The following is a 24,130-nucleotide window of genomic DNA, read 5'->3' as shown; positions in this document are numbered from 1 at the left end:
GTAGGTTGGAGAAAAGCGCCAGCTTCCCTGATTTCTCCCTCCTTTCCTTTCTGCATTCTAAGAGCTTGTTAATTTGTAATCTTCAATTTCAGTGTTGAAAATCTTGATGTTTCCAGTAGAAAACCTAAAATTTTTCTTTTATACTAATTTCGGTGTTACACTTTTTTTTTCTCATTTTGTATGGAAACTTACCTGTTTATAGTGGAGATGTTTTTATTGAGCTCTGACTTAGTCACACAAATAAGTAATTAGAATTAATTTAAGTACTTCATTTTTGTTATTTACTTACTTTATTTTCATCTTTGTTTTTGTAACAAGACAGCAATTAAGTAACAAAAATACCAAAATTTCTACGTTTAGTATGACATATAAAATTTGTAGTATGAAATGTGAGGGGTTTTTAAATTTTTAATAATAGTTTTCTACTGAAAATTACTTTATACTTTAAGTGTCAAATTATGACAAAAATAAACAGCCTGAAATTTTTTATATGATACAGAAAACCTCCTATAGTTTGGAACTCCTGTATTACACAGTACAGAGGGAACAAAAGGTAATCCATATCCATCAGTCCCATGCATTGCTTCTTTTCAGAGTCCTTGGTGTAAAAATGAGGTTTATAAGCTTTTCCTTTTTCAGGAGCATATAGACTTCTGTCTTCTTGCATTGTGAGGTTCATGACCATGTGCCTAATTGCCATGTGTTTGAGCATTCTTTTTACATAGCTGTGCCCCACTCATTGCACATCCATGTGTACCGCTGTCTCCTCATTCCTGGCGGCTCTCTGGACTCTTGAGAGTACTGCACTAATTAATGAGCTTTCTCTCTCCTCTGAGCTTCTTCCTGATAGTAGTCTTTCCCCTTTTCCAGATTCAAAAATTACTTGGCATTTGTGAAACATTTATCAAATCTTTATCAGGTATTATAGAACATGTTATTCATGTGTAAAAGAACAAATGCTTAAGACATGGGGCGGAATCATGAGAACATAAACTGCATGGCAACACTGGTATTAGCAGTAATGATGGAATAATAGTAAAATGGCTTCAACTGTAGAGCCCAGTGTGTGCTTGGCACATTTCCAAGTACTTCTCATAGGAGAACGAGTGTTAAATCCTTACACTGCTTCTCATTGGCTTTGCCCTGCCTAACTGAGGCATGTACATGTGCACTTCAGAAACTGCTTCCACTTGACATGAGTCCCCTCAGAATGTGTTCTATCTCCAACCCTGCAGATGCTGCTGCCTCCCACCCTTCCTGTGTTCTTGTAACATCACACAGTTTATACAAGTCAAGGTACTTGAGTCACTCAGTACTAAAGTATTAATACCAAGCAATGTTACAAAGACAATCAGTACTAAGGCAAACAAGAGAGACAAGTGTGGGAATTATTTTTCAGAATCTTTCTGTTGTCAGAGATGGCAGAGTACATACCACATACATTAAAAATATTCTAGATAACAACGTTTGGAACTCCAAGGTGCATACATAATTATATATATATACAATTTTATATATAGTATATATAATATAATTATATATATCAAAAAGTAAGTGCTATATGGCAATTCATTGCAGATGTTCCTTCACCAAATAATGTCCATGTTACCAAAACTAGTTAGCATTGAACATTTTTAATCTTGAATGCAGATCAGTGAAAAGGTTAACTATGTACTCTAATTTATTGAATGGATTCATCAATTGTGGTGTATATGTAGGTATAACAGATATAACTATAAAAACAATGACCTGCATACAATTAAAAAGACACAAATTATTAGAATTCTAGTTTTTAACATTTGTGTATATTTCTATTTACTATGTAAATTGTAAACATGAGTACTGTATGTTACAAAAATATTTCTAAAGTCTATCAAGCAAAGTGTATGTAGTATTATAATGCAATGGTTCATATTTCATATCAAACCCATTTGCTTATTGTTCAAACATTGCTTTCTAATCACAAAGAGAGACATATACAGACAGACGCAGAGATACACACACAGACACATACACATACAGAGACATATGTAGACACACATACACAAACACATAGACACATACACACAGATACACACACACACACACACACACACACACACACACTGTTAGGTTTTCTCCTCATACACCAGTGAACTGTGTCCACTTTGGAGCTCCCAAGCTACTACTTGCTGGTATAGAGTCCAGGGTGGTCTTTTGGCCTAATAGCCACAGAATTTTTCCAGCATCCCTTTGAAGACTTGTTTCCTGTAGCTGATCATCCCATGTCTCTTTTGAAGCTTTTGCTGCCTAAGCAGAAGGAAGACCTTCCCTCTTGCCACACCTGCTCCCCTAGGTTAGCAAACCTCTGAAAGAACACAAAGAGGGATTTTGTTTTATCCAGCTGAAATTTAAGTTCGCCTAGAGCCCAGCATCTCAAAATCCCTTTGCAATTGTTCCCTGTGTTTTCCTCCAGCAAATACACTGAAACCTCCCAGCTTGTGTCCTTGGCTCACCGTCTGTCCTAGCCAGATTTTAGAAAAAAATACTTTAGAAGTCTAAATTTAAATAATGTTGATGGCTTAGCTTCCCTGGTGAAAATAAATCATTTATTCAACAAAGCTACCCTAGTAGGCGCCTGGCAGTGCTCCAGGCCTTAGAGACACAGGGACACACAGGACAGCCCAAGCCCCTGCCCTCCTAAAGGTCTTGTTCTGGTTTGGGGAGGAAGGTCTATTATACATAGAAATGAGAATTACAAAGAAAAATTCAGAGGTCTTTTCCTTCTCATTCCCTATTTTGTAAGAAGACAAAGAAAGTCGACCTTGATACTGTTTTTTGTTTGTTAGCGGTGTTTTGGGTTTTTTGTTTGTTTGTTTGTTTGTCTGTATTTAAAATGTCTTGACTGGATGATAAATTTACTGGAATTTTGTTCGATTTGCTGCCTCACCCCTTTCAACTGAGTCTCAGTACAAAATAATTTAGACTATCCAAGAGCCAAAAGAGAATTTGAGCTCCAGCAGGAGGGTGTTCAGGGCTCACCAGGAAGCCTTCCTGCATGAAAAACAAGAGAGTCTATCTCTTCAGCTATCATCGGCAGCTGGACAGAAGGATTTCCCTTCTGAATTTGAGCTTGGTCTTGTGTAATCTCCTCTGTATAGTCTGTGTATGTGCCTGCACACCTGTACTTGGTTGGTTTCTGTTCTTAAGGAGATGTAGGCTGAAGGTCATTTGCACGTTTAGAGCTGATGGCTGGTGGCTGTTGCTGTTGACTGAGTAATACAGTCAGTCCTCTAATCAATCCACCAGCAGAAAAAGAATTAGGCATTTTAAGGTAGATTGTCTATTTCTAAAGTGATGTGATAAATATCACTCTTTTGTCTTCCAGTTATCCATAGTAGCTACGGTGATTAACATTTACCGAATGTCAAATGCAGAGGGGCTGCTACAGTTTCTCCAAGATCAAAATTCTTTCCCCAATTTTGAGCATGTGGCATACTGGCAAATACAGTTCAACAGTATAGCTGCTGTCATGGTATTTTTGGTCTGGATTAAGGTAATTTATGACACATTCTTAATATGTATATATATGCATATATTATTATTATTATTATTATTATTATTATTATTATTATTATTATTGAGTCGCACAGATCGTTGGAAGACATCGATTTGCCTTTTTTGATTGATTGAGGTGGCCAGATAAGGTTGCTGCATAGTTTACAGTCATGTAGATGGGGGCTTCTGTAAACTTTCCTTTTACTATAGAAGAAATGATTTGCCTTCCGGGCTACTCTAGAGGCCAGCATTTCACAGGATGTGGGTTAGTGTGTTAGGAAAATGAACTCAGAACAAAGTCAGGCTGCAAAAGAGAGATGCTGTAGCAGGAAGCACTTAATAAAATGACCACCTCTTCCTGGGAAGCCAGAGGAAGCCCCGCCCCCACCAGAGTAGCTTCAGAAGCTCATCTGAGGTGTTTCTTTCCTACTCATTGCCTGCATAGATACCGGGGCATCTCAGGACATTGGTCCCGAATTCTGGAGATACAGAAAAGCTCAGTCATTTTGATGCAGCTCCCAACTCAGGTTCCGTGGTTGTGCTGTGCAGACATCGCCCCTGTTTTTGTGTACAGTGTACATTTAAACGAAGTTTAACATAACTAAAAACTTCCTCTAACCCAACAGTCACGTTCTGTGTGTTGCTAGTGGAGACTGTGTCAGGGCCACCACAGCAAGCTCTCAAAGGCAGCTTTCAGAGAAGGCTCTGACCCAAAGGCTTATGTGTGTTCCTGAATTGTTGACACCAGTGTTGACCCACATTACGTTCTTCGAATTCTCATTCATTTATTGCTTGTTCAAGAGAGTTCATCACCAACACTAAACTTTATCATAAAATTAGTAGGAGTTGAAGTTGCTCAGTATTTGTCACTGCTATGCCCAGCCAAACATTTTTTTGTAATCCCAGTGGGAAATTCTGTGTTCTGACTCATCAACTTTCCGTTGTATTTCCTGTCCTGGTGGTGAATTTGACTCTTCAGGGTGGCTCAAACAAACGGAGCCCTACACTGTTTGAGGCTTTGCATAAAGTCCTTGCCATAGCGTGTAGCCAATCCCACTCCCTCTTATGGTAGAAAAATTCCATTGTATATGTGGACCACATTGTGTCATCCACTCATCTACTGACCTTGTACCCATTTTGCAGCTCTTCAAATTCATCAACTTTAATAGGACCATGAGCCAGCTCTCCACAACCATGTCTAGATGTGCCAAGGACCTCTTTGGCTTCACCATCATGTTCTTCATCATCTTCTTGGCCTATGCTCAGTTGGCATACCTTGTCTTTGGCACTCAGGTCGATGACTTCAGTACTTTCCAAGAATGCATGTAAGTATCTATGAAATGAAGAAGACAAGGGTTTTCTACACATGTGTGAAATTGTCCAATAATAAATGTTTAAAAGTTGTCTTAAAAATAAGTTTAATCTGAGATGCCACTACATTCTTTACAGCAAGATATTCTTCTTGTCACTATTTGACTGACAAATGTTAAGAATGCAGATTAAGTTACCTCATCTGCAAATATTTTCCTACAATGTTCTGAGATGTTGGTTCGTAGGGAAGCAGCATTTAAGTAGTGGGATAGAGTGGAACAACTGTGGGAAAAACACTAGTCCAAAGATCAAGATCTTTGCCACATCCATCTCGGGTGGGTTTTAAATGGCCAGTTGCGGGAGGGGTACACGTGAGCAGGGATGCTCAGCCCTGGGTTCTACCCTTAGGCTCTGTCCTCCCTACTCCTACCCTTTGCCTCCGACATAAGGAAGCAATTTGCCTGCATTTTCATTCCTGTTGAATATTGCTGCCTGTATCTTAGGTTTCTACTTCTAGGAGATATAACGTATTTCTAATATTGTGAAAGAAACTAAAACTAGTTCACAGATCTTCATTTTTCCCCCAGTGTTCCCAAATATACCAAAACCAAATTATTATATCCTGAATTACAGTTCAATGCCATTCACAAAGAAGTGACCAAGTGACTGGGGAAAGAGACGATCATAATAGCAGGAGTTAATGCTGCTTTGTGGACAGGGAACCCAGTTACTCTTGCTAATTGATGAAAGCCAGGAAAGGAAGTGATGTCACTGTCATCATCTAGCAGGAAAGGATGTGATGTCACTGTCAACATCTAGCAGGAAAGGATATGATGTCATTGCCAGCATCTAGCCACTGTGACCTTACATTAAGTGACTGAAAATACTGGCTATTTAAACCCTATTTTGGTCATCTTTCAAGTTATCATTGTTATTATTTAAAGACATCTAACTGCAGACCAAGTGTGACTATTATAAAGCTTCTGAGTTGCTAGGTTTTACCCAGATCATGTCTTCTTTATATACAAATCATCTAATAATCAGATTTAATATTAAGTAGAAATGGTATTATAATATGCAACCGTGTTATTATTCTAGAAGGCATTATTAATTGACACAACAAGTAATAAGACTTTCCCACAGAGTTCAAAGGTTTCTTGAGTGGCTCTCTCAGACTTCCCAAACCATGCCAGCAAATGAATCATCTTTAGTAAATGCAAGTCCACCGCGGACACTGTTTGCTTTTGGACTGTGTTCTGTTTTCTTTTCCTAGTTTCACCCAGTTCCGCATCATTTTGGGTGATATCAACTTTGCAGAGATCGAGGAAGCTAACCGAGTTTTGGGGCCACTTTATTTTACTACATTTGTGTTCTTTACGTTCTTCATTCTTTTGGTATGTATATTTTTTTTACAGTGAGGTGATTTAAACTTTATGTTCATAAGTCACCTTCTCTCTTCTCTCATGTTTGATCACCCATCACTTCAAATAAACCTATGAAAAACAGAAAAAAAAAAAACCATGTTAATTCTAGGAAGCTGTTTTTTATTGATTTACAGGTTTAAGATAATTTATTTTCCCATAGTCTTTCCATTATCTACATACATGTATCTAACGACTGTAAAAATAATTATAAAATGTACAAATTTATCGAGTTCCCAAAATGTTGGCTTGCTTCAGTGGTAGGAAGTGCCACCTCCTTCTGCGGCAGCGGGTCACTTTTTGCCTTCTTAGTGTCTTGCTAGTGTGACTTCAAATTTCTCTCTTCTTTGATAAGATAAGAACTAACAAAACAACTTAGAAATAGGACGTCAAGAGTTGTGGTTGGGCCAATTATCACCTGTCAAGATTAAGATACCATTTCAACTTTTTCATAGTCCTCGGGCCTATGTACTACCTACAAAAACATCTGCACATACTAAACTTAAAAGTAAATCTAACAAGCATTAGGAATTGCTCCCTAAAATAGGTTTTAAAATACCTTTGAGTCTCTGGACTTGGAACAACTGTTACCATTAGCTTTGAATTAAGTAAGATTTGTTCGAGTTGTTCTTTTCGTGACACCTCTACCTTCTGCTTGTCCACTGAGAATGTTTGCAGTGAAGTGAGCTTAACTTGGGAGAAGGCATATTTCATCCGAATGCTATTATCATTTCATAGCTTTCTTTCTGGAAGTTTGAACAATTATATTTCAGTAACTAGGTGTCACATCTCCAAGGTCTACCCGGGTGTCCCTGTTTCAGCAAATGGTGTTCACAAAAAAACTGCTAGGATGAGAGGGACAGTGTGACTCTGCATGTCCATGCATTCACACCCTGCTTCTTTGCCAGTACAGTGGCTGGGTGTTAACTCATCATTAACTGACCCTTTGTTATGGACTAGGGAAAGGAAGGATTGTCAAGGCTTCGATGCCCTCTGATGTGGTTAGAACTGTGGGTTTTGTGGCACCTGGCTCTCTGCCAAGATTTCTAAGCATGAAGTGCATCCTGTAGCCACCTTCAGATGACCTCCACCACCTGTGAGAACACACGGGAATGGTTTGAAAAGCCCAAACAGGACAGGATCACTGTGCTGCACTAGCCGGTGCCATCTAGCACCAAGGTTGTGTAGAGTCCTCTCATTAAGTCAGACAGGAGAGCAGATGAGAATTCTCAGTTCTTGTCTTTAAGACTGCCTTTAAAAAGCCTTTATCTGCCACTGTCTATATCTACTTTTGGGGTATCTCATAGAATCCACAGTTTAATTCATGTGTAGTGGAGCACACACCTGAGGGTTTATATACAGTATATTTTCTGTTTTAATTTCCGATATCCAATCTTACACAATAGTCTTCCTTAATTGATAGAGGTTTAGAGTTCGCCACTAAAATAAGAGTCTTAATTTTCATTCATGAGTCACTGGGTAAATATTACCGGAGCCACTATATTCTTATACAGATTTCTCACATAATATATAGTGTAGATTATAGCATTTAAGCATTTGGTAATGTGTTACACAGCAGAGGGAGCTGTGGAATGAGGGAAAGGGCTTGGACTTTCTCTGTTTTCATGGACTCGTGGGGAAAGTAGGCGTAGTTGAACATATCAGTTAGCTAACCACTGTTACCAGACATAGACAGACAGCACACAGAAAGTTGGTCTGATTTACTAGCTGAAGAGCTCTGAGAAGGTGCTGCAGACTATTGGAAATATTCATTAACACTGGAGAAAGGAATGTCAGGAAGAGTAACTAGACATTTGTTAATGACCGCAGCTGTCATGATGGGCAATTAGGACCCATCATGTATTATGACCCGACTGAACACAGCATTGATTGTCCCATTAACCTGCATGTGCAGTGTTACCTTTCCCATTTTATAAATGCAAAGTGAGGGGTTATAGCAATGACTTCCTGGATAAAGTGCGTGCTGTTCAAGCCTGAGGCCTCAAGTGTACATTCTCAGCCTCCACGTAAATGTGGTTCAGTCAAGGCAGCCAGCCTATAATCCCAGAGCTCAGGAGGTGAAGGCAGGATCCCCTGAACATTTGGCTGGCTAAACTAGCCGAATGAGGGAGCTCTGGGTTCAAGTGAAAGACCCTTATAGATACATAAGGTGGAGGAAGAAGTGAGTGGGGAAGGCATCCTGAGGTTGCCACACATATCTGCAGGGGTGAACTCCACACATACATGCCCGCAGGGGTGAACTCCACACATACATGCCTGCAGGGGTAAACTCCACACATACCTGCAGAAGTGATGAACACCACACATACCTGCAGGGGTGAACCCCACACATACCTGCAGGGGTGAACTCCACACATACATACCTGCAGGGGTGAGCACACCAGGGCCCGCTACACATAGACACACACACACAAAGAAAATAAATGCAAAACAAAATTTTAAAACAAGGGGGTCAGACAATCCCAGCACTCATGAGGCTGTGCCAGGTGGGTTTTTGTGAGTTTGAGACCAGCCTGATACACATATAGGGGAAGCACTGTTTAAAAAAAGACAGAAAAGACACACGTATTATACTATAATCTCAAAACATAAAGAGATAATTATATTTTTAAAAAGTCAAACGAGGTCTTGGGAGATGGCTTACTGGGGAAGAATGATCGTGCTGCACGTGTGAGGGTCCAACATGGTGTTTGATAGTGTTTTACTACTTTGTATTGTGTATACAAGCACTTCACACAGCAGAGTTTTGATATTAGTTAGTTCTGAGTTTGAATCTCCAGCAGTGAAGTAAAATGACAAAACCATCTGCCTATGCCTGTATGACGACAGCCACCTGCCTGGCACTAGGACAGGGGTGTGGGCAAGTGGATTGCTGGATCTTGTTGCTTAGCCAACCTAGACAATGAATGAACTTCGAGTTTAGTGAGAGAGCCTATCTCAAGGCAATAAGAGGGAGACCATAGAAATGGCACTTTCTCTGGCCTCTGTATGTGCAGTTAATTGTGTACACAGCCATACATGTGCATTCACCACAACACATACACACAGGTCAGACAACTTTGTGGGCAGGGCCATGCTTGCTCGAGAAGCCTAAGAGACAGAAAAAGACAGAAGACTCCTGGCTCTTGTCTCTATAGAGAAAGAGTTACAAAGCAAGACAGGTAAGAAGCTGTGTGGAAGTTTATCATAAAGGGAGAGTATGCACTTAAAGGGTGAGCACGGGGTTCCCTCAAGAGTCCACATTTTAGGCTTTTCTTAATGGGTTTTCTAAAATTCTGGGAGTGGAGCTTAGAGGTTACATAGGTGAGCAAGGTTCTGCTGACTTGACAAGCAATCTTCCATTTCCTTGTGGAGTGAGGGTTCCAGTTAGAAGGTCTGACATGACAGCTGCAGCTGAAGTTGCATTAACATGTTGGACGTTTGTTGAGGCCAACTATGTATTACAAACAGTATGAGGTGGACAAACTGCGGGACAAACTGTGGGGTTCCGTGGGTTTTCTTCATTCCTTCCTGGGGTTTGTTGTTTGCTTGCTCTTCTCCTTCGATCTCTTCCAGTCTCCTGGTAATTCCCACTTTAAGGTAGCGCCAAGACAAGAACCCAAATCTGATAGACTCTAAAGTCTTTATCTTTTCCACAAATACCTTACTTGATCTTTACACTGGGCCTACCATACACCTACGGCTCAAGTCATTGCAGTTCTTCCGAATACATTCTGTGTATCTCACATGAGCACTGACAAAATTTGGGGGAGAGGGGAGTTGTTTAAATCGACTGTAAAAACTTGAATACTCTTGTAACTGTAAAAACTTGAAAACTCTTTAGAGTTCTACACAGCAACTTAAAATTTAAAAGCAGAAAACAACAATAATAATTCTATCATCTTATATAAATACATTAATATATTGCTGCTTTGTATTGTCTCTTTGCAAAATATGTCCTAAAATGCGTCTGGCTGCTGTGATAAAACGTTTTGATAAAGAGCAGTATGGAAAAGGAAAGGGTTTATCTGCTTACGTGTTACAGCCCATCATCATCACCAGCGCAGAAGACCAAGGCCAGAACCGAGGCAGGAAAATGGAAGCAGGAGCTGAGGCGACTCTAGAGGAGTGAAACAGCTTACTGCTTGTTCCCTTGGTTTCCCAGCATGCTTGCTTATACAACCCAGGACCACGTGCCTAGGGGTGGTACCGCCCACAGTGGGCTGGACCCTTTCAAACCAATCATCAACCAAGAAAGTTCCCCACAAAGTTGCTACAGGCTAATCTGATAGAGCCAGTTTGTCATTTGAGGTTCACTCTTTCCAAGGGAGTCTAGTTTGTGTTGCAGTGACAAAACTAAGCAGCACAAGAGGGCTCTATAAGTGAAATTTCCTTTGTTGTGACTTAGTGGTGAAAAAATTACTTCTGAGAATACCAGAGCAAAACTTAGTGGCTTCGTAATTATTCAGATTGGATAAAAAGATGTACAAAAAGGCATGTCTCAATTATTATATTGCTTTAAAATATATTTGAATTTCATCCTTTGATTTTTTTAAACAGAATATGTTTCTGGCCATCATCAATGATTCCTACTCTGAGGTGAAATCAGATCTGACCCAACAGAAAGCAGAAATGGAACTCTCAGACCTTATTAGAAAGGTAGGCTATACCCTAACTCCCCAGTACTGTGTGTGTGTGTATAATTTTTGTACATTTTAATCAGTTCACCAAATCAACGTTGAATCCTTGAAATTATTTGAAGTAAATGGTAGGTTGCTTTGTTTCAGAAATACGTGAAATGTTTTCTTTGGTGGGAAGCTTAATATTTAGGGCTAGGCCTTAAATTCTGAGGGCCCTTTTATGGTCTGAATTCGATTCTAGAAGAAGCTTTTTGGTCCTTACTTACTCAGTGCTCTGGAGTTCTTCGTTCACAACAAACTGAAAGGGTCTCACATCTATCCCCAGCTCTTCTATCTCAGTCTCCTGAGACTGAAGGAAAGTAGTCACTCCCCCTTTACCCCTAGCCTTCTGTGACAGCTGTAGAAACCGAAGGGATCAAGGCCTTAGCTTGGGGGCCTGAGACTGTGGTTCACACTTTCTCAACAAGTGTGTAGTCAGTATTGTGAGCTGGAAGGACAGGGTAGGAGAGTGCTTTGTTCTTCTCACTGTAGATTCATTTGGTTTAAAGACTAAAACTAACATAAAACTAGGTAAGTTTACAGGATGTCCCTCTCATTGTATATGGTAGGATAGTAGCTCCTTTGTTTTCTATTTAAGCCTAAGCCCCCTTGTCTGTGAATTTTGTTTTAGTTCCTTGGTAGAACTTTGGATTCTTGTCATCTTGGATTCCGCACCACAGTTGATGGTGTTTTACTACTTTGTATTGTATATATAAGCACTTCACACAACAGAGTTGATATTCACAAAATTCAGTTACTATGTTTTATATAACATCAGGCCTTCAACAACAGGGTTCAAATTTGTTTTGTCATAAAATACTGTGGGCAAAAGCACCATGTACCATCTCCACTGTTAGCTATGTATTCGACAGATACTTAAGTAACATGTATATCTTACTCAATGGTCATGTTCTGAGTGACCCTTTGTTCTTTGCTGTTTAGTCACTCAGCATCTCTTCTTCAGTTTGTATACCACCAAGCAAATAGTGTTGCTCTCTTGTCTCCCCTGATAATTTGTGTAATTTGTTTTTTAATGAATAGGAGAGCTGGAGAGGTGGTTCAGTGGTTATGGGCACTCTCTGATTTTCCAGGGGCTTTGAGTTTGTGTAACCCTCATGGATGCTCACAACTGATTGTAATTCCAGCTCAGGGCTTTTGAGACCCTCTTTAGCCGCTATGGGCACCCACATGCACTTGTGCTTGCACATGCGTGCATACACATAAATAAAAGTAATACTTCTTTAAAGCACAAGAGTAAAAAGCATGGCTGAGATAGAGAGAATAAGCCAGCAGAGATAAACACAGAGCAGAGCAACAAGGGCATACAAAGGAACAGGGACTGGCAGGAGAAGCATCTCATTGTGGGAAGGGAGTCACAGCCTCTGATGGATTCAGGTAACAGTGAAAACAACTTAGTGAAGAGCAGTGTGTCACAAAGTAAGTAATAAACATTATGATGAAAGCATGCTCAAGAGAGAATTATGTTTGCAAATAAATATTATGTTAATTCCGGAGGGATCTCTCTCTTTTTAAAAAGATATATATATATATATATATATATATATATATATATATATATATATGCTGTTTCCAGACACACACCAGAAGAGGGCATCAGATTGTATTACAGATGGTCATGAGCCACCACGTGGTTGCTGGGAATTGAACTCAGGACCTCTGGGAGAGCAGTCAGTGCTTTTAACCACAGAGCCATCTCTCCAGCTCTGGAGGGGCCCCTAGTTAGTGTTCCATGACTGTGAGGAGACAGTGTGACCAAGCAAACTACCAGAAAAGCATTTAATTGGGGCTTGCTTACAGTTTCATAAGGTGACAATGATCATCATTGTGGGGAGTTTGACAGCAGGCAGGCAGGCAGTCATGGCACTGGAGAAGAAGCTGAGAGTTTGTATCTTATTAGCGTGTTGGTGGTAGAAGAGAACTGAGAACTGTGTGGGCTTTTGTAGGCCTCCCTACCCCAAGTGACACATCAACAAGGCCATTCCTAATCCTCACCAAATAGTTTCACCAACTGTGGACCACGCATTTAAATATATGATACAATGGAAGCCATTCTCATTCAAACAGAGGGATATTTTCCAATATCAAATGAGAAAGTGAAAAAATGTTAAGAGCTGATCTTTCTGTAGAGAGAGTATGATAATTTACCAACATATAGCAAGTCTGTTCCGCTCTCATTTAAGCGAGGTGACAGCATCATAAGAGACAAGCCAAAGCCGGATGGTGGTGTCGCACGCCTTTAATCCCAGCACTTGGGGGGCAGAGGCAGGCGGATTTCTGAGTTCGAGGCCAGCCTGGTCTACAGAGTGAGTTCCAGGACAGCCAGGGCTACACAGAGAAACCCTATCTCGAAAAACAAACAAACAAACAAACAAACAAACAAACAAACAAACAAAAAAGAGACAAGCCATGTTCAGAATTCTGGATATGCTGACAAAGAAGTTACACACTTTCATCTTCAGAACTCTTAATGGCTTAAGTTTCTGCCCACTCAGTAAATATTGGGCTTGGTTTTATGTTACTGTGAATGTATAATTCATACCATGGGAATCTTTTAACTTTTTAACTAGGGAATTAAAGGCCATGAAACAATTAATTTACCTTGTGATTATTCTGTTCACTCTGCATGATTTCAGCCTTATAGCCCTGCTTCTTATACAAAGCAAAATGTCTCTGCTTTGCTTCTTCAGTACTGAGCATAAAACCTCTACTCAGAGTGACTAGCAGATACTCTACCACTGGTGAATTTTCTTAGGCTTGCCTCTAATTTCTTGAAAGTGCTCAGCCTTATTTCACTGCCTCTAAGAAATGTTTTTACCTATAAGAAAGGTTCTTACTATTATACAAAAAATGAAAAACCCATTGCTGCTGCACTTTCCTCTGTATTCTGGGGGGCAAAAGGCTGTGGAGTTTATAGTGGGTTACATATGGAGTTCATAGTGGATTACATATGGAGTTCATAGTGGGTTACATATGGAGTTCATAGTGGATTACATATGGAGTTCATAGTGGGTTACATATGGAGTTCATAGTGGATTACATATGGAGTACATAGTGGGTTACATATGGAGTACATAGTGGGTTACATATGGAGTACATGGTGGGTTACATATGGAGTACATGGTGGGTTACATATGGAGTTCATAGTGGGTTACATATGGAGTACATGGTGGGTTACATATGGAGTTCATAGTGGGTTACATATGGAGTACATGGTGGGTTACATATGGAGTTCATAGTGGGTTACATATGGAGTTCATAGTGGGTTACATATGGAGTACATAGTGGGTTGCATATGGAGTACATAGTGGGTTACATATGGAGTTCATGGTGGGTTACATATGGAGTACATGGTGGGTTACATATGGAGTACATGGTGGGTTACATATGGAGTTCATAGTGGGTTACATATGGAGTTCATAGTGGGTTACATATGGAGTTCATAGTGGGTTACATATGGAGTACATGGTGGGTTACATATGGAGTACATGGTGGGTTACATATGGAGTACATAGTGGGTTATATATGGAGTTCATAGTGGGTTACATATGGAGTACATAGTGGGTTACATATGGAGTTCATAGTGGGTTACATATGGAGTACATAGTGGGTTACATATGGAGTTCATAGTGGGTTACATATGGAGTACATGGTGGGTTACATATGGAGTACATGGTGGGTTACATATGGAGTACATGGTGGGTTACATATGGAGTACATAGTGGGTTACATATGGAGTACATAGTGGGTTGTGGGTTACATATGGAGTACATAGTGGACTACAAAGAGATATGTACATGTCAATCACATTTCAAATGTAAACATGCATATATAAATATACGGAAGAGATTCTTAGTTTATAATTTATTGAAAGTTTTCTTCAGGTTTTATAACAGACTAAGATTACGTTCATTGCTTTCACCAACACATTTTTCTTGAATAGCCATCATCCACTAAGCACCGAACTTTCAATAGTTCCACTGTAACTGAAGGAGAAAATTCAAACCGGGAATAAACAAAACCATGTCATTTGTGTTTTCTTTTCTTTCTCTTTTATTGAAAGGGCTGCCAAAAAGCACTGGTCAAACTAAAACTTAAAAGAAACACTGTAGATGCCATTTCAGAGAGTCTCCGGCAAGGCGGCGGCAAGCTAAACTTTGATGAACTTCGACAAGACCTAAAAGGGTGAGAGCCACGGTTCTGGAACATAGAAGTGCCTAGAGCACATGCTAATTCTTGATGATGAGAGGGTGTTTCAGCCCCACGTACTGGTAGAAAAATGTTTTTCATTTGGGGAAGCAGATATTTTCCTGGAACACGCTGTATGTCTCCCTCCTGCATTCTGATGTTTCAGTGTTAGGGTTGGACCGTGTGCTGAATAAACTCACTTCTGTCCTCTCACTACTTTCAGGAAGGGCCATACAGATGCAGAGATTGAGGCCATATTCACTAAATATGACCAGGACGGCGACCAGGAACTAACTGAGCGTGAGCATCAACAGATGAGAGACGACTTGGAGAAAGAAAGGGTGAGCAGTTTAGGGGATGACAGGACTCAGCATCTCTATGTCAATTGGTCCTTTAATTATAGTTAATTAGTCCTTTCTCCTCTCCTCTCTCTCCCATACATCCTCAACCCACACATCAGTAGCCTACTTATTCATCTGGCTTACTCATGCAATCTATGATGTTGTCAATTAGTATAAAATGTTGTCAATTCATGAAATTAAAAATGTACAATCCTGATCACGAGCATCCCATTTTCTTCTTGCCTAAGACCTTAGTAAAAAAAATTTTGCAAGGTTGTGGTCTTTCTGCTCCTCCCTGTAATACCCCATATTCTTCAGGAGGATCTAGACTTGGAACACAGCTCTTTACCGCGTCCTATGAGCAGCAGAAGTTTTCCCAGAAGCCTGGATGACTCTGAGGAGGAGGACGACGAAGACAGTGGCCATAGTTCCAGGAGGAGGGGAAGTATCTCCAGCGGGGTTTCCTATGAAGAGTTCCAAGTGTAAGTACAAACGTTTCCCCCAGGTTTGTGCCGACCGGGGTCAAAATGAGACGACACCGCTTCTCTTGATGTTAGACATTTACTTCTTTTCATGACTAATATAATTTCTTTCAAATAAGTTCTATAGTATCTTTCCTTTTGGACATGATCTCCATGACAGGAAGTTAGGGTAGCAGGGAAACCATTACTATCCTCCACGTTCCCTCCAGCCAAAATTGTCCTAACAGATCTCAGAGCCCCCATCACCACTTACATGTGCGTTGGTGGTTTTGCATGTTTTACAGCCTCACACGGGCTCTGTCATTGAGGAGAACGTTCATTCTGCTGCTGCTCAGTGTTCTGTGGGTGCCTGTCAGTTTCTCCTCTCCTGTTTCTGTGTTGAGTTTATGCCTGCTTACTTCTATCTGCTTCTGAAAATGAGGTAATCATATCTATTATTATTAAGTTATTCATGTATGCCGTTAATTCTGTAAGGCTCTGCTTAGTGTGATTTGAAGCTGTTAGTTGTATACATGTTTGTAACAAATAAGTCTAATAGATTAGGCCTCCTGTCAGTATGAGACTTTTTTTTTTTTAAATACATTTTTGTCTAATGTAACTGTAGCCACTCTGTTCCTTACTGTTGTAATTTGCCTGATACTAACATCATTGCCCTTTGTTTTCAACATCTTGCATCTTTGATTATAAGATATGTGTCGTGCAGGGCTTAGTGGCTCGGTGATTGAGATGCTCAGGACCTGAGTGTGAGCCTCAGGACTCACGCAGTGGAAGGAGAGAGCCTGATGGCTAGATTGTCCTTTGATCTCCACACATGTCCCACAGCATGCACAAGCATACAGTAAATAACGGTAATTTTTAAAGACTAAGCCACGTAGGCATCATAGAGATGGATCTCCTTTGAAAACTGCTGAGTTTTGATTTGATTGCTTCACTATTTACAGCTTGTGATTGATACATTTGCACTTCTATCTGCTTTCTGGAGTCATTTGTACTTAGTCTTGTGAGATATAGAAATTTTATTCCTGATTATGTTTCCTCTCTTCTTTTTGTACTTTCTGTTCATATACAGGTACGTGTGTGTGTGTGTGTGTGTGTGTGTGTATGCTGTTCTAACCATCACTGTCTTCAAATTTGTTCTCAAATTCAGGTTACCATTCAGTATAATTTCTGTCCTCCAGGAAAACTTAGCTCTCACCCACCTCCTTCACTGAGGAGTTGTCAAATATATTACATCTCATGAGCCGGGCAGTGGTGGCGCACGCCTTTAATCCCAGCACTTGGGAGGCAGAGGCAGGTGGATTTCTGAGTTTGAGGCCAGCCTGGTCTACAGAGTGAGTTCCAAGACAGCCAGGACTACACAGAGAAACCCTGTCACAAGTCCAACAATCTTATTATGCACATGTCTTACACAGTTGCTTCTTAACTGTGAAGGAAGAAATAAGTAATTCATGTTCATTTTACACTCACATGGTTACCTTTATTGGTGTTCATTTTTAAAAATCAGTATTCTGATGAATGTAATTATGCTTTTGTTATGAAAGCTTTCCTTAAGGACTTTCTGTAAAGGGTGTTTCCAGCAGTGAATTCTCTCCAGTTTACTTTACTTGAACACGTTTTATTTCCTTCTCATTTCCTTTGTTGTGTCTGATGAGAATGTAACTCAGTGCGATTCTTTGAACATTATAGATCAATGTTTTCTTGGCGCTTTCATTTCTTCTGTTTTTCTCTTTGTATGCCTTCACCGTGTGTCCAGATGTACATCTCTGAGCTTATTCTACTTGCGGTTTTATGAGTGTCTTGAATTTGCAGTGTTTCTCAGCCAACTTGGGGAAAACATCATTTGAAGAAATATTATTGGAGCATTTTTAAATGCCATAAGTTCTCACTTTTCTTTAGTTGTGTTTTGGATAAATTATTTTCATCTGTCATGTGATCCTTATACTGTCGTTTGAGAACTGAGAGTTGTCCCCAGGGCATACAGCCAGTGGTTGAATACTGGCCCAGTGTATTCAGCCCCTCCCTTCAACCACTAGGATCACCGAGAGAGGAGCCTGGGAGAGAGAATTCAAATTGTTGCCATTTGACGTGTTTAAGTCCATTTTTTTATTCAAAATAATGAGATGATAAAAGAGCATACTACCAACAGTTTTATTTATTTATAATTCTATTTCCTGAAACATTATGACACAGTACAATTCGTATTGCATAGATGAGCTATAATTTGTTTAAATGAGTTCCCACTGGATGTTTAAGCATAGCTACTGTTCAGTGTTGCAGTATTAAAAAGCAACTCTGTGTATGTGACTATGTTTGCAGCACAAAATTACATACATAAGGTTTCCTCTAGAATTTTTTCTAAAAAACGGTACTTGTGACTAAAGGCTGAACATAGATTTTTAAAGCTTTAGACACAATTTTCTTGGCAAGAAGAATGGAGGTCATTGCTCCCAACTGCAGCCTGCAACAGTTTGTCTGTAAGTCTTGTGGACACTTAGAGAGTGTTTCATTGGGTTATCCTATTGGTTAAGAAGGAACTATAGAGGCATCATCATTGGAGCAATCAGGTGGGCTGAGGAGGCTGTGACAGGCTCTGCTGTCTGTTGTCCCCTGCAGACTGGTGAGACGTGTGGACCGCATGGAGCACTCCATAGGCAGCATTGTGTCCAAGATTGATGCTGTGATTGTCAAACTTCAGGTCATGGAGCGGGCCAAGCTGAAGAGACGGGAGGTGTTAGGAAGGCTGCTGGACGGAGTGGCTGAGGTAAACAGTCATGAGTCTAAGCCGACAGGTGGACATACCCCTGAGAGAAATGCTTACCCATGCCATTTTTAATTGGAAGTATTGAAGAGGGGTAAAGTTTAAAGTTACATAGTGACAAATTATATTTAATAATAATACATTGATGTACTAAAAGTTACAATATTGCTTTTGTTCACTTTTATTTTAAACTTTTTACTCCCTGTAAGCAGAAACATTCTTTAGTTCAGTAGATCATAAAGGTTCTTATCACATTTTGCAACTCTTAACCCTTGTCTTCCTTAGATCAAATAATAATCAGAAGGCATGACTCTTGATTCCCCTCCCTCTGAGAGCACTGCCATTAGTGGAAGATACAGCTGAGTGAACAGTTATCCCACTGGCTCAGAATTGTTACTGTTTGCTGTTCCTATCTGCAGTCTTACATAACTATCGCTCGTTTCACCTAAGTTTTCTAACCCCTTCTCTGTGTAGAATATGTACAGCACACAATGTCCTGGTTTCCACTGTTTCTTTAAATCCTTTGTCAGGATGCGCGACTGGGTCGGGACAATGAGATCCACAGGGAGCAGATGGAGCGCCTGGTGCGGGAAGAGCTGGAGCGCTGGGAATCAGATGATGCGGCTTCGCAGACAGGTCATGGTCTAAGCACACAAGTGGGACTCGGCGGCCAGCCGCACCCCAGAAGCTCGCGGCCTCCTTCCTCCCAGTCTGCAGAGGGCCTGGAAGGTGGAGGTGGAAACGGAAGTGCCAATGTCCATGCATGATAATCCACGCGTGTTTGTGTGTTTCTGAGACACGGAGAGGTGGTTGTCCTGTATGGCAATGACAAGTTAGGTATTTATAAACCCCGGCGGCATTATGATTGGTCTTTGTGACCAATTATTGGTGACCAATTATTATAAATTTCTGCACTTTAATTTATTTTACATAAATTTAACCCGTGGCTCAAGGAAGGCTGTTTTACTTTTTTCTCATATGAGAAATCTAGATGTAAATATTGACTTCAGGAAGAAGAAAACTCTGAAAGTACACCGAGTTGCTGCCCTGCCCGAGTCTTCAGGTGACAGTGTTTGGAAGTTAGAGGAGAGCCATCACTAGCCTCTGAGTTCATATGGAGCTGCCACAGTCAGCAGCATGTTAGTCTAGTGCAGCATGCTATGAAAAGCATGACATTCCTTTCCACTGAGGTGCAACTCGCAGAGTACGTAATACCTTTCTTCTAAGGAAGGAGTCGTGTTTCAGCAACCTTTCTGGGGTGCAGGGAATAATGTGTGTGAATGGTTGTTATAGATGCTAAGTGCTATACCAGTTTGTGGCAGGAAGCACATCATTTAATTTTTGTGTTATTTAGCTTTTGTTTAAAATTTGGCAAGAAAAGCCCAAAAGATAAATTGTAGCATAAAATGTAGGATCAGAAGGGGCCCTCAATTCTCACTAAGTTTGACTTTTCAATTATTTGTTAGCATAGAAATTTCTGCATTTTTCTTTCCTGTGTGTTTCATTTACAATCAAATTTAATATTAAAATAACTAATAAATAAGACAAACACTGAATATTTTGGTACACATTGAAACTCAGCAAATATGTACATTTGAAGCAGTATTTTAAGAAAGTTTTGAAGTGCATAAAAGCTCTGTAAAAGTAAAGGCTTGGTTTATGTTGTATCTAGAATATATTTCTCAAATATTCTTAATCTTGTATTTCAGAATGAAATCATATAGTGTAAATTCAACTCATTTTTATTTGAGGGGCCTTGGATATTAATGGTTTATCGATTTGCAAAAGAGATCAGCTAAAAATTGACTATCAGCAATAGTTTTTATTAAGAGAGGTTCTCACTAAATTCATAGGGGAAATCTATTTCTCAATATCATTTTGTGGGGTGGTTTTGTTTTTTGGGGTTTTTTTGTGTGTGTTTTTTTGTTTGTTTGTTTTGTTTTGTTTTGTTTTGTTTTGTTTTGTCAAAGACAGATTTTCATCATGTAATCTTGGCCAGCCTGGAACTCTGTAAACTAGCTGGCCTCAAACTCATAGAGATCTACTGGCTCTCTGCCTTTTAAGTGCTGGGATCAAGGGCCTGTGTGACCACACCAGTTGTTGAGTAACTTGACCCTTTGATATCAGGGGGATCAGAAGAAACAAAGCCAAGCTGGTAGAGAAGCCAGAGAGAGTTTAGTACTGTATTTGAAATTCACAAGAATTCATTGACTTCCTAGAATATACCAAACCTCCAACAAAGTGCTGAGCAGATGGGTGTTTTCTAGATCAGCTTTTACAGAGGCAAGACATGGCTTCTTTTCCTTGATTCTGATGGTTCTATGTCAATCATAATGCTGCACTAATTTTTTTCTTCCTAGGTATTGGGTTTTGCATTAGAGGGGTACTATTGCGTGTATGTATTTATGTATGCATACTATGCTGTTACAAGTGAACAAACTTCAACTTGAAGTGCATTCATTATGTGGTATCCATGTGTATCGACCATGTGCCATATGTCTATTATGGTCACTAGAACATCTTTTATGATGCTTATTATTACACTGTTTTTTATTTAACTTGTAAAATTCTGTAGAATTCTTTTTTCCTCTTTACATATAAGTTCATATATTTTTCTACTTTAGTCCTGTGAAGTTTATCCCTAATCACTTTTCTATTAGTCTGCCCACTGTAATGGGTATAGTTAAGATATTACATACACAAGGTTCTTTGGACAAGCAGTATTTCTTAACTGTAATAATGTGTATATTACTTAATAAAGACTTGACATACTACTGTGATGTAAAAACTCATTTGTCTCCATAAAAAGGGGTTGCCTTTTATCGTAGCATAAACCCTGGAAAAGCACCTTATTTTCTGTCATGGAATGATACAGGTAACACATTTATATGTTTTTACACTAAATATACATTTTATAGACTCCTAGTTAACATGTCGTGTGTGGTAGGTTTTTCACCCCCTCACAGAAATGTAACCTGGGAAAAGACTCCAGGTCAGGGGGACACTTGGGACATGTAGGTAACATGATTGTTAGAGTCAGGGGGACATTTGGGACATGTAGGTAACATGATTGTTAGAGTCAGGGGGACACTTGGGACATGTAGGTAACATGATTGTTAGAGTCAGGGGGACACTTGGGACATGTAGGTAACATGATTGTTAGAGTCAGGGGGACATTTGGGACATGTAGGTAACATGATTGTTAGAGTCAGGGGGACACTTGGGACATGTAGGTAACATGATTGTTAGAGTCAGGGGGACATTTGGGACATGTAAGTAACATGATTGTTAGAGTCAGGGGGACATTTGGGACATGTAGGTAACATGATTGTTAGAGTCAGGGGGACACTTGGGACATGTAAGTAACATGATTGTTAGAGTCAGGGGGACATTTGGGACATGTAGGTAACATGATTGTTAGAGTCAGGGGGACACTTGGGACATGTAGGTAACATGATTGTTAGAGTCAGGGGGACACTTGGGACATGTAGGTAACATGATTGTTAGAGTCAGGGGGACATTTGGGACATGTAGGTAACATGATTGTTAGAGTCAGGGGGACATTTGGGACATGTAGGTAACATGATTGTTAGAGTCAGGGGCACATTTGGGACATGTAGGTAACATGATTGTTAGAGTCAGGGGCACATTTGGGACATGTAAGTAACATGATTGTTAGAGTCAGGGGGACATTTGGGACATGTAGGTAACATGATTGTTAGAGTCAGGGGGACATTTGGGACATGTAGGTAACATGATTGTTAGAGTCAGGGGGACATTTGGGACATGTAGGTAACATGATTGTTAGAGTCAGGGGCACATTTGGGACATGTAGGTAACATGATTGTTAAAATGAGAAAGATGAGAAGGGGAGACGTTAGTAAAGGGCATGCTAGTGCATGGTAACATTGTTGGCTGCTGAGCACTGAGAATCTGAGAAATGGTGTGCAATGCACACTCATTCACTCTATCCTCCAATATTGACAGTAATTCTCTTGTACTAATAGTAAACAAGGTAAACCTTCTTGAGCTCTGCATAAGGAAACCTTGTAGACCTGATAGCTGAAAATCAGAGGGCACACTCTACAGGGGGACGCCAGAAGGAGTCCGCCTGTGTTCTGTAATGTGCATAATCATGTATGGCTCATGTCTTAGGGTTTCTATTCCTACACACAACATCATGACCAAGAAGCAAGTTGGGGAGGAAAGGGTTTATTCAGCTTACACTTCCACATTGCTGTTCATCACCAAAGGAAGTCAGGACTGGGACTCAAGCAAGTCAGGTAGCAGGAGCTGATGCAGAGGCCATGGAGGGATGTTACTTACTGGCTTCCTTCTGGCTTGCTCAGCTTGCTTTCTTATAGAACCCAAGACTACCAGCCCAGGGATGGCACCACCCGCAATGCTCCCCCCATCACTAATTGAGAAAATGCATTACAGCTGGATCTCATGGAGGCATGTTCTCAACTGAAGCTCCTCTCTTTGATAACTCCAGCATGTACCAAGTTGACACAAAACCAGCCAATACAGTGGGCAAAGACATCTAAATACAAATAATTGCCTGAAAAGTAACCAAGCCACTTATACAGTACCCACTGTTACATGCAAGGCAATGTATTAGATCCTAATCATAGTAAGATTTTAAAAAAAAGTGGGTCTCTATTGAGACAAAATCTTATTAAGTCATGTGTTTGAGATACATGCACATCTTACTTGATTTTTTTACATATTCAACATAATAACTGGAGAACAACAGAAATGGCATTTTTTGGAGATAATGTCAAAATACGAGTCCTATTCTTCATGTATTTAAAACCTGATGCTTTTGTACATTAAAAATAATGTTAATCCAAAAATAAAAGAGAAGTGTAGCTCTCACCCCTCATCAAAGCTTCTTTTCATAGTGGATGGGGAGCATGGCAGAACCCCACAACTAACAATATCCCAGTTCCCCCGGTTTAATGTCCGATAACTGTAAAATATCAACTTTCTGTATGATGCATACATCCCTCTGATAAAAAGTTTTATAAATGGCTTTAAGGATTTGGTTGGGAACAAATTTTGACCACAGTGTCTACAGTGAACAAGTATTTTAGTCATGCTTCCCTAGCTCATGGCTTGTTTTGTAGTCTTGAGACTCAGCATACTTCTCAACAGATTTTTCCATAACACACTACCAGTTGGGCCACATCATTTCAGAAAGCTTGCAGAATTGTTTGGTTTTATCAGTCACTTTCAAATGAAACCGCGAGTGCACATCACTCAGCAAGGCATTTTTCTAACAAAGGTGCAGTCATGACCTAAGGCCTCAGTTCCCCCCGCCCACCACCACCACCCAGCGGGCAACCGAAGTGCAGCCGCGCGTGCGCAGAGGAGACGCTGCGCCGCCGCTGTC

At 40.1% G+C, this 24,130-nt stretch overlaps 1 protein-coding gene across 2 annotated transcripts in view; it reads left to right on the top strand.

The window, feature by feature from the left end:
• Window positions 1-21,509, top strand: part of Pkd2 (polycystin 2, transient receptor potential cation channel) — a 37,750-nt gene extending 16,241 nt beyond the window's left edge. Inside the window, exons 7-15 of one of the 2 annotated variants that reach the window (XM_076926312.1) lie at window positions 3,368-3,535; window positions 4,681-4,862; window positions 6,122-6,242; window positions 10,830-10,928; window positions 15,030-15,151; window positions 15,378-15,495; window positions 15,814-15,977; window positions 18,591-18,738; window positions 19,266-21,509. In XM_076926312.1, the coding sequence (XP_076782427.1) occupies window positions 3,368-3,535; window positions 4,681-4,862; window positions 6,122-6,242; window positions 10,830-10,928; window positions 15,030-15,151; window positions 15,378-15,495; window positions 15,814-15,977; window positions 18,591-18,738; window positions 19,266-19,502 (1,359 nt within the window). In that variant the 3' untranslated portion in view covers window positions 19,503-21,509. The other variant, XM_076926313.1, reaches the window with a different exon arrangement.
• Window positions 21,510-24,130: the final 2,621 nt, after the last annotated feature.

This window comes from Arvicanthis niloticus, chromosome 27, assembly GCF_011762505.2.
Source record: "Arvicanthis niloticus isolate mArvNil1 chromosome 27, mArvNil1.pat.X, whole genome shotgun sequence".
NCBI classification, from domain to species: Eukaryota; Metazoa; Chordata; class Mammalia; order Rodentia; family Muridae; genus Arvicanthis; species Arvicanthis niloticus.
The sequence above is the reverse complement of the archived record's forward strand: the minus strand, read 5'-3'. Positions and strand labels throughout refer to the sequence as shown.